General features: G+C 40.1%; 1 protein-coding gene across 1 annotated transcript in view; it reads left to right on the top strand.

Annotated features, from left to right (window-relative positions):
- CSMD3 (CUB and Sushi multiple domains 3) overlaps nt 1-12,065 on the top strand; it is a 778,187-nt gene that overhangs the window by 618,760 nt on the left and 147,362 nt on the right. Inside the window, 1 exon segment of the mRNA XM_029063925.2 lies at nt 11,393-11,517. Coding sequence (XP_028919758.1) covers nt 11,393-11,517 — 125 coding nt within the window.

The following is a 12,065-nucleotide window of genomic DNA, read 5'->3' as shown; positions in this document are numbered from 1 at the left end:
TTTTGAATATTGGAAACTGCTGTTAGGATATTAAGAAACATGGCACAGTGACATAGCCTCTTAAAATTCAGTGCTATGAATGGGTTGATTATTACCAATTTGGTGTAAGCTCGAGCCAGTGTGGAATCAATACTATGTTGGTAACTCAAGGCATTTCTTTTTCTTCCTTGTTGATGGTCCTTAATTCACTGAAGAAACAACAGTGGTGTATGTTTTCTAACCCCAAATCCAATGAGTGCGGGGCAAATATACTGAGTGATTTCTCCTTCTCTAGTCAATACCTGTCAACCCTTTACACATTCCTTGTGGATAGGGAACATTTCTACCAGCCCTGTTGTTCTGTGTTCTCCCAAATATTTAGTACAGTGTTCTACATACAGTATGTGCACAATAAATATCATGGATATAATGATTTGTTTTTTTCAGGAAGGGATGAGGGAAAGTGAGAAGTAAGAAAAAAAAAAAAAAAACTAACGGAGGTAAATCCGGGTCAGGGATCTATCGCACCAAAGAACACAGTTGTATTAGAGGCCTTTAAGGCCAAATGTTTGGTTTGGCAACCCTTGCTTCCACCAACAAAAGTTCAGTAGATTAAAAATACAGAACAGAATTATTAAAGAGTAAGTCTCCCTAATTTTTTGACTCTGAACTTAGTGGAATGATTCCTCAGTTTTTAGAATAGTGCTTAGGCAATTAGAAAATTATTGTAATAAATACCACAATCATTAATATTCTACCACCATAACTTGCCTTCTCCTATCAAGTTAAGTGTGACTATGTGTTGGTGTGTACGTGTATTTTCCTTCAAATTTTAAACTGTTTTAACTGGTGGTGGTATTCACACACAAGAGTTCAGCTAAAAAGACCAATTAAGCAATCAGTCAGTCACTGGTATTTAATGAGCACTTACTGTATCCAGAGCACTGTACTTAGTATTGGAAAAGTACAAGTCAAAAGAGTTGATAGACAAGATGCATGCCCAGAAGGAGCTTATAATCTGCAGAAGGAGACTCAGGGTAGGGGAAATAGTAAAATGTAAGAATATTTCATAAATGTTGTCTGGCTGGGATGATTATTAAAGTGCTTAAGGGGTACACTGCTAAGTGCATAATCAATGCAGAGAGGTGAGAAAAGATATGGGAAATAAACTCAGAAAGGCGTCTTGGAAGAAATGTGATTTTAAGAGGTTTTTGAAGTGAAGAGAGTGGTGGACTGTCTGATATGTGGGGAGGGGTGGGGGGGAGTGACTGAGGATCGTGGGTCAGTGGTGGATGGACAATATTGAAGTAGATAGAGTAAATTGGTATTAGAGAAGCAGAGTATAGTTGTTCAGTGAGGTTAAGTAGGAGAGAAGAGCTGCCTTAAAGCTGATGGCAAGGAATTTCTGTTTGATAAGGAGGTAGATGAGGACCACTCAAGTTTTTGAAGAGTAGGGAAACATGGACAAAGTAATTAAAAAAATAATAATTCAGGTAACAGAGTTACGTATGGGCTGAGAGGAAAGAAAGAGGATGCAGGGAGGTCAGTGAGGAGGGTAATTCAGTAGTCAAGTCAGGAAATGATGAATCCTTGGATCAGCATGGTAACTAAGTCTGTTGTGGGCAGGGATTGACTCTATTGCTGTATTGTACTTTCTAATGCATAGTACAGTGCTCTGCCCATAGTAAGCCCTCAATAAATCCCATTGAATGAATTAATGAACAGTGTGGATGGATGGGAAAGGGCTGAATCTAGACATGTTGTGAAGGTAAAACTGACAGAATTTGGTGAAAGATTGAATGTGTAGGTTGAATGAGAAGGATATATTAAGGTAACACCAATGTTATGGGTTTGTGAGATAAGGAACAATGGTGGTGCTGCCTAAAGTGATGGCAAAGTCAAGGGAGCACAGGGTTTGGGTGGGAAGATGAGGAGTTCTGTTTTGGATAAATTAAATTTAAGGTGTGGTCAGGATATCCAAATAGAGATGTCATCAAAGCAGGAGAAAATGCAATACTGTGAAGAAGGTGAGAAGTCAGTCCTCAAAAGGTAGAATTGAAAATAATCCCCTGAAATCATATTGGAAGCCATGGGAGCAAAAGAGTTGTCCAAGGGTGTGGGTATAGATGTAGTATAGAAAGAGTCCCTAAACTGAATTTTGAGGCCACCCACAGTTTAAGGGTAAGAGGCAGAGGAGGAGCCTTTGAAAGAGATTGAAAAGGAGCCATCAGAGAGGAGGAGCAAAGCTAGGAGAAGACAGTGTCAGTCAGTAAAGCTTAGGTTAGTTAATGTTTTCAGGAGAAGGGGACCACAGTATCAAAGAGAGGTTGAGGAGGATTAGGATGAAGTAACTTTTTTGTGGTAAAGTGCTTACTTGACACTGTACTAAATGTTGGGATAGATAATGATGTTTGTATTTGTTAAGCGCTATGTACCGAGCACTGTTCTAAGTGCTGGGGCAGACACAGGGTAATCAGGCCCCATGTGGAGCTCACAGTCTTGATCCCCATTTTCCAGATGAGGTAGCTGAGGCACCGAGATGTAAAGTGACTTACCCAAAGTCACACAGCTGACAAGCGGTGGAGCCAGGATTAGAACCCATGAGCTCTGACTCCTAAGCCCGTGATCTTTCCAATGAGCCACACTGTTTCTCTGATCCAAACTAATCCAATCTTAGATCCAAACTAATCAAACTGGCCACAGTCCATGTACCACAAGGACTCTGTCTTAAACCCCATTTTACAGAGGAGGTAACTGATGCACAATGAAGTTAAGTAACTTGCCCAAGGTCCCACATCAGGCAAGTGGCAGAGCTGAGAATAGAACCCAGGTCTTATGACTTCCAGTCTTTTGTTCTTTCTACTCTGAAAATTATGCTGTTTTTCCTCTTCATCTCTTCTTCCTCCCTTCTTTTCCTTTATCACTCCTCTTCTTCCTCCATTTCCTTCCCCTCTTCTCTCTCATGCCCCCTCCTCCTTCTATTCTTTTTCTCCCTCCTCCTCCTCCTCCTCTTTCTCTTTCTTTTTTTCTCTGCTTCTCTTCATGCTTTCATTGGATTTGGCAAGAAGGGCATTGTTAACCCTGATGAGGGCCATTTCCATTCAATGGAAGGGGTGGAAAGCAGACTGAAGAAGATCAATGTCTCACTGAATGGAGTCAGCGAGTGTAGGCAACTTGCTCAAGAAGTTTGAAGAAAAATGGTAGGAGGGATAAGGGGTAATCAATGGAGGGTGTCCTAGGGTGAAGGAAGGTTTATTTTAGGATAGGGAATACGTGAGAAGCAGCATGGCCTAGTGGATAGATCATGAGCCCGGGAGGCATCAGAAGGACGTAGGCTGTAATTCCAGCTCAACCACTTGTCTGCCATGTGCCTTTGGGCAAATACTTAACATCTGTGTGCTTCAGGTATATCGTGTAAAATGGGGATTAATTCAATGTGCCCCAGGTGGAACATGGACACTGTATATCCTGACTATCTTATATCTATCCCAGCACTTAGTAAAGTACCTGGCCCATAGTAAGCACTTAACAAATAGCTGGAAAGGAGAGGGAAGATAGATATATATAGATCTATCTATATCTATATATAGATATATAGATATAGATATGTAATGGTATTTGTTAAGTGCTTACTATGTGCCGAGCACTGTTCTAAGCGCTGGGGTAGATACAAAGTAATCAGGTTGTCCCACGAGGGGCTCACGGTTTTAATCCCTATTTTACAGATGAGGTAACAGGCATAGAGAAGCTAAGTGGCTTGCCCAAGGTCACACAGCAGACAAGTGGCATAGCCAGGATTAGAACCCATGTCCTCTGCCCCCCAAGCCCATGGTCTTTCCACTAAGCCATGCTGCTTCTATCCACTAGGCCATGCTGCTTCTTAGGAAGATCATGACTAATGGTCTCAATTTTATCAACAAAAGACATGGCCAGGTCATTAGGGGCAAGATATGGGGACAGTAACAAGAGTGGAAGTTATAAGTCTGAAAATGCTGTTGCAGGCAGTGAATATGAGAGTGAATAAGGATGGAGGAGTATAGTTGTCAGGTGGATGAGAGGGAAGAATTAAAGAAGTTAAGAATGAATCTGAGATGGCCTAGTATCTAGATTTCTTCCAGCAGTACAGGAGTGGAGAAAGCATACTGTGGATGTGATCCAGAACTGTGGGTTGGTGTTGCAAGATCAGTAGAGAGATAAGGGAGCAGAGAATTTCATTCAGTTTTTAGGACAGTGTTGAGGGTGTGGATTTGTGGGTCAAGATAAGGTAGTATGGGTATAGAGACCAGACTGGGCATGATGACTTTAGAAAATTGGAGAAGGTCAAAAGATTGGAGGTTTCATTGCAGGAAAAGGACAGATTTGCAGAGAGAGAGTATGTGGGAGAGAACAAATCAAGAATTTGTTGTTGAAAAATGTCCCAATTTGTGCTATTCAACATTGTCCTTTGATATGTGCCCATTACATAATGTCTTTTTAAAATCTGCGATTCCTCTTGATAAAACTGATTTAAGTTGTACATTACTGATGAAAAATATTTGGTTATCTCTAGGTTTTCCCTGGTGTAGCCAAATAGATTATATAAATATTCAGGTTTAAGCGGTTTGTAGCATTCTTATGCTTCAGTATAATGGTTGAAAATCATTTATTTGTCATGTTTTAGTTGTACGCTATGGCTCATCAGAATTCAGCCTTTCCTAGATGGCTCAAAGACTTAAGATATTCCTAGCCTTTTCATTGGAATCATTCAATCAACCAGTGATATTTACTGCAACCTTACTGTGGGGAGAGAACTGTAATAGGTCTTGAAAGAGTACAGTACACTACAGTTCTTAGACATGATCCCTGTCCATGAGGAGCTCAGAGCCTTCAGGAATAGAAAGACAAATAAATTACAGATTAGGGAAATGAACCGTATAAATATACGAACCTAAGTTTTGTGAGGATGAGGGTGAGGTATCAAAGTGCTAAAGAAGTACTCAGCCAATGCAAAAGGAAGGGCAAATAGGGGAAAAGAGAACTTAATCAGGGAAATATTTTTCTACTGCCCTGGAAGTTCAAGTTCATTCATTCATTCAATAGTATTTACTGAGCACTTACTATATGTGCAGAGCACTGTGCTAAGCGCTTGGAATGTACAAATCGGTAACAGATAGACAGTCCCTGCCCTTTGATGGGTTTACAGTCTAATCGAGTGCCTTTACTTCAAACATAGCAGCATATAATTTATTGAATGGACCTCAACCAACCTCAGAGACTTACTTTCTTCCAAGGCTGATGGAGATAATGTCCAGCAGTTCATTTTCAATTCTGAAAATTGGGGGTTCAGTACCTGTTCTCCCTCATCCTTAGAATGTCAGCCCCATATGGGACAGGTTCTGTGTCTGATCTGATTGTACCTACCAAAATGCTTAGCATGTAGTAGACTTTTAAAGATACCACTATTATTGTTGTATGGGAAATCTGGCAGGAGGGAAGATGAAAGGTTCATTAGGGGCCTGTTGAGTTGGAGATGCCAGGAGGCTATCAAAATGGAGATTCCCTCAGAGCAGAATAAAATGTGGATTTAGAGAAGTTCTAGATCAATATATTTGTGAGTCAACTGAATGGAGATAGAGATGAAGGTGAAGTCAAGTGAGCGAGTGGTTAAGTCCCATAAAAAAAATAAAGAAGAGCAAGGGACCCTGCACAGAGAAGGGTGCAGGGATTAGGATACCTGTGATTATGAGATGACAGTTGGAAGAGAGGCTGACAAAGAATAATAATAATGTTGGTATTTGTTAAGCACTTGCTATGTGCCGAGCACTGTTCTAAGCACTGGGGTAGATACAGGGTAATCAGGTTGTCCCACTTAGGGCTCACAGTCCTAATTCCCATTTTACAGATGAGGTAACTGAGGCACCGAGAAGTCAAGTGACTTGCCCAAAGTCACACAGCTGACAGGTGGTGCATCCGGGTTTAGAACCATGACCTCAGATTCCTAAGCCCGTGATCTTTCCACTGAGCCATGTTGCTTCTCAAGAAGAAGACAGAAAAGCAACAGTGGTTGAGGAAAGAGAACTAGGAAATTACTTAAATGACTATATATATATATATATATATATACATATAGATGCACAATATGTATGTTATATAAAATGTATATCACCTTTATTTTCAATGACAATGCAAAAAAAAACCCTATCCAGGTATTACAATGTCGCAGAAAAGCCCAAACGTTATTCATACTCTCTTCCATATTCTGTTGGAAAGATTTTCTTGCTGCTCTAGTACATATGTCCCATCCAGGTATTTCTCCATTTTCAAGCATGCTTCTTGGAATCTCGCTCTCACCAAACTCTCCCTTCAAGGTTGCCACTCTTGAATTCTACTCACCAAGCTAGTCTGCTGCACTCGAGACATAGACAGTATCATCAGAAAGACAATGGAGTTGAAACGCTGTAATGCCTTTAGATTTTCAACAAGCCATAGAACATGTTTGGCTTATTAAAATCAAAAGTCTTCCAAGAGGCCTTCCTTGACTATAAACCATCAACCTCTCCCTCAATGTCACCTATGCACTTGTAATTGTACCTTTTAAGCACTTGATAGTAACTCCATCCTCACCTCCACAGTACTTACATATCTATAAATATATAGAGATATATATAAATACAGATATATATCCATAGCCATAGTATATATCAATATCTGTCTCTGCTTATGGGCAGAGAATGTGTCTACTAACTCTGATATATGTACTCTCGCAAGCTATTATTATAGTGCTCTGCACAGAGTGAGCACTCAGTGAATACCACTGATTGATTTATTGATTGATATACAAAGTGTTTTAGGTATCCTCATTAAGTGGAAAACATAAAAAACCCTCAAAAAGATGAAAAAAGTGTGGCTCAAATTGATGTAGTATGATAAATCTTTCCAACTTTAGGGAGTGACAAAGTAATTGGTACCCATCTTTCATTACATGAAAAAGAGAAAGGCAATAATAGGAAATCACAATTTACCCTTAGAATGAATATTCCTGTACTGAGAGGGTTATAGTTGAAAAGAATTAATTCACGTGCACTTAAACTATTATACCAATAAGAATCATACAATATGTATGAATAGAAAATAACATTCTACTAAATTGGCTTAATAGTTAAAAGTACAGGATATGAACATATTAAATAGGATAATTCCCATGTTTCTTTACGGATTTCAGGCACCAATCATGCCGTCTACTTCTGCTTTTATTAGTAATTATTTGAGCACTTTAAGTGACAGTGACCTTTACTGTATTGATATAGACTCTGACAGATTCATCAATCATTTGCACTGTGTAACTACAATATTCATTATCAAGATAGGTTGTAGTCCTCTAAATAGTCACCAAGTACTCATATTTGTTTCAGTCTAAATAAGATGAAGGACTTGGCCATATTGCTCTGCAATTCTATTTGCCCGCTCATGATACAGATAATACACATCATCAATTTTCTATAATCCACCTTAAAAACAAAAATCAACATCTTTTTTCCTCTTCTTTTTTTATTTTTTAATCCAACCAAAAGTAGAAGTTATTTTTGTATTTCTCATGGTGGGGGGAGGAGAGAGAAAAAAAAAGTTAAACTGTGCTTTTTGGTTAAAAAAATAATGCTATCGTTAGCTCTTACAATATTCCATATTATTTTGTTTGGGCAGGTTCTATGCGCTAAATTTTGAGTTTTGCCTAGCTCAAATGTTGGTGTTGAGATATGTTAAATGTTTGTCCTTTACTATGGTATGAATCTTTGGATTTTATGACTTTAGCTTTCTTTTTATCCTCTTATTAAATTATTTTAATATATGGATTTAGTATGAAAAAATCAAAGGTATACAGTGACTTTCTAGTGGGAGAGTTCTTCTAAACTCTTTTTTGTAGCTGCTTGCTGTGTTCTTGTCCCCTCCTCTCTTAATCACAGGCAACTCCACTGCCATTCTTCTTTTCTCTGTCTTTCATAACTCCCCTTCCATCAACTGCTTACCTTGAATACTGAGTTCATTCATTCAGTTGACTTTATTAATGTTGGTATTTGTTAAGTGCTTACTTTGTGCATGCAGAGCACTGTTCTAAGCGCTGGGGTAGGTACAGGGTAATTGGGTTGTCCCACGTGAGGCTCACAGTCTTCATCCCCATTTTACAGATGAGGTAACTGAGGCACAGAGAAGTGAAGTGACTTGCCTACAGTTACACAGCTGACAAGCAGTTGAGTCAGAATTCGAACCCATGATCTCTGACTCCCAAGCCGGGCTCTTTCCACTGAGCCGTGCTGCTTCTCATATAGAGCTCATAAATAAAGAGCTCATTTATTGAGCTTTTATTGAGTGCAGAGTACTATACTAAGCCCTTGGGAGAGTACAATACAATAAACAGACACATTCCCTGCTGACACTGATTTTACTGTCTAGATGGGGAAGACAGACATTAATATAAATGAATTACAGATATGATGATGATGGTATTTGTTAAGCACTTACTATGTGCCAAGCACTTTTCTAAGCACTGGGATAGATGCCAGGTAATCAGTTATCCCATGTGGGGCTCATAGTCTAAATCTTCATTTTACAGATGAGGTAACTGAGGCACAGAGCAGTTAAGTGACTTGCCCAAAGTCACACAGCTGACAAATGGTGGAGCCGGGATGAGGACACACAACCTCTGACTCCTAAGCCTGTGTTCTTTCCACTAAACCAGTGTGTTTCTGCACATAAGTGCTTGGTGGGCCTGGGTGGTGGGAACAACAAAGGGAGCAAGTGAGGGCAACACTTAAGGGAGTGGGAGAAGAGAAAATTGGGAGCTTAGTCAGGGAAGGCCTCCTGGAGGAGATGTACCTGCGAAATGGCTTTGAAGGGGGGTGGGAATGTTCTGTCAGATTTGGGGAGGGAGAGGGTTCCAGGCTAGAGACAGGATGTTGGAGACTGTGAGATGTGGCAGATTGAGGCACAGTGAGAGGATACCGTTAGAAGAGTGAAGTGTACCAGCTGCATTGTACTAGGTGAGTAGCAAGATGAGGTAGAAGGGGCAAGGTGATGGAGTGCTTTAAAGCCAATGGTGAATAGTTTTTGTTTGATATGGTGGTGGATGGGTAAATACTGGAGATTTTTGAGGAGTGGATGACATGTCCTGAATGTTTTTGCAGAAAAATGATCAAGGCAGCAGAGTGAATTATGGACTGGTGTGGGGAGAAGGAGGAGGCTGGGAGGTCAGCAAGGAGATTGGTGCAGTAATCCAGGTGGGATAGGATGAGTGACTGTATTAGCATACTAGGAGAGAAGGAGGGAATAAAGGAGGAGGCAAGAGTTTTGATAAGATGTACAGGAATGGGGTCAGATGGAGGTGGAGTTGGTGGGAGGGTCGCTTGAGAAGCAGTGTGGCTTAGTGGAAAGACCATGGGCTTGGGAGTCAGAGATCGTGGTTTTGAATCCCGGGTCTATGACTTGTCAGCTGTGTGACTTCGGGCAAGTCACTTAACATCTCTGTGCCTCAGTTACCTCATCTGTAAAATGGGGATTAGGACTGTGAGCCCCAAATGGGACAATCTGATGACATTGTATCTACCCCAGCACTTAGAACGGTGCTTGGCACATAGTAAGAGCTTAACAAATAACATCATTATTATTATTATTATTATTATTATTATTATTATAGCTCCAGCATCCAATATGGGGGAGCCCTGGCTTTAAAAGTCGACTAATCTCCAAGTTGGGAGACTAAGATGAAAACGGGCTCCTCGCCAGGTACCTAAACCAACCCTGCAGTTTCAGGAATAGTACAGTGGTGCTTGTGTATGTGCATGTGTATGTATATGTGCGCACACACACATACACATACACACACACACACACACACACACACACACACACACACAAACACCCTCCCCCCCTCCCCGGCCCAAGCCAGAAGACAGCCACTTTCAGCAAAATGCCCAATGCTTTCTAGCATTTGTAGGTACGTCTGTGTGTTTATGTACATCGGTTTGAGGAGGTGCTTACTCATCATTCATTCAATCATATTTATTGAGCACTTACTCTGTGCAGAGCACTGTACTAAGTGCTTGGAAAGTACAATTCAGCAGTAGAGAGAGACAATCCCTTAATGTCTAAAAGAGGGGAAGACAGACATCAAAACAAGTAGGCATCAAAACAAATAAGTAGAATTATAGATATATACACATCAAAACAAGTAAACAGGTATCATTATACATCAATAGAATTTTAGATACATACATATATTCATAAATTCTGTGGGGTGGGAAGAGGAGGGGATAGAGCAAAGGAGCTAGAGTGGAACCGAGGGGGTGGGGGGGCTTAGTCTGGGAAGGTCTCTTGGAGAAGCTGTGCCTTCAGTAGGGCTTTGAAGGGGAGAGGAGTGATTGTTTGGCTGAATTGAGGAGGGAGGGTGTTCCAGGCCAGAGGTAGGGCCAGGGGTCAATGGTGGGACAGGTGAGAATGAGGCACAGTGAGAAGGTTAGCACTAGAGGAATGGAGTATGAGGACTGGGATGTTGATATGAGAGAAGGGAGGTGAGCTTGAAAGGGGCAAGGTAATGGAGAGCTTTGAAGCCAGTAGTGAAGAGTTTTTGTTTGATACAGAGGCTTATCCACGGGGCCCAGAAGAGACATCAGATTGGAGTCAATCATTCTGATCAAAGGCAAGTAGACAGTTCAAATACAGTCACGAATAACATGATGTAACATGATACATCACAAATATGGGTCCTGTATCGATTGACCCTAGAACCCAGGATTGGTTGGTAATCTGATCCTGCCTATGGCTCTTTATAGCTAGGAAGTTCAGTCCTCAAGAGGGTGATGTAGTAGGGCCAGTTGGACCTAAGGTATTCTCCTAAAGTGTACAAACCCATTTTCTCTGTTGCAGCCTATGCTTCAGTGATACACTGTGTTATGACCTTCAGCCACCAAGTCAGCTGTACCTCTGCTTAGAGAGGAAAATTGCCAAGCGCTTAGTATACTGCTCTGCACATACTACTGAATGAATAAATACTATTGAGTGAAAATACTAAGACTGTGGTGATACTGAGCCATTTATCATCCTTTGGTAACTTGCATGGTTAGGGCTAGTTCCTCCCTTTCACAAATGGGAAAAGGGAACCCTGGGTTTATTAACAACACTATTAACCATCAGGGTTTCAGTGTGCAACGTATGGGTGGTGTTTGATTAGGTGCTACATGTAATTTTATTTTTTTTAAATATCCTGTTTTGTTTTTATCAAGGCAGCATGCATTTTAAAATGCAGCATATTTTTAAGGGTTGCTGCTCTTGGATATAATCTAGTCTAATGGCTCACTTTGGAATATTTACTTATTCCTCATTAGCATTCAATATTAACTTTAAAAAACAACACAAAAATACAAGAACTTTATCTTCTTTTTAGTGCCCTGTGGTGGAATTTTAACTAAGCGCAAAGGGACCATTCTGTCTCCTGGCTACCCTGAGCCATATGACAACAATCTGAATTGTGTATGGAAGATCACAGTGCCAGAGGGAGCTGGAATTCAGGTAAGAATTTTCTTGTTTTTATTATATTTTTTAAGTGTATCTTTTCACAGATGACAGCATGAGCAAATAATTTATTTGCAAGAGTTCAGGAAGCCATTAACAGTGATGAAAACAAATTTATAAAATGGTTATTTTAAACCAGGGATGTTGGATTAATCTGAAGAATTACTTGAACTCAATTTTCCTGAAGCAGTTTGAACAGGCATCCACATTTACAAATGGATCATTCAGGACCAAGATTGTGTTTTACTGCTGACTCAGGATTGGCTTCAGAAGCAGTAATTGTTCTTCACAAAAAAATGCCTTAGTCTTTCATAGAAATAACTAGATTACTTTCCCAATTGAGATGTGCTGTTTTCCTTTGAAAACTTGAGTTATATCACAGTGTAGGGAGAAATAGTCAAGGAACCATTGAAAACAAGGTTAGGAAGCAATTCCACACAATATGGGGACAATAAGTGAGATTGATTTTTTTTTTAACCCTTTACTTTAATTTACAACATTTCTTTTTAACAATAAAAGAATACCTTTATCAAAAATTGGGATTT

The sequence above is a fragment of the Ornithorhynchus anatinus genome, chromosome 4 (assembly GCF_004115215.2).
Source record: "Ornithorhynchus anatinus isolate Pmale09 chromosome 4, mOrnAna1.pri.v4, whole genome shotgun sequence".
Classification (NCBI taxonomy): domain Eukaryota; kingdom Metazoa; phylum Chordata; class Mammalia; order Monotremata; family Ornithorhynchidae; genus Ornithorhynchus; species Ornithorhynchus anatinus.
This window is presented reverse-complemented; position numbering and strand designations above follow the sequence as displayed.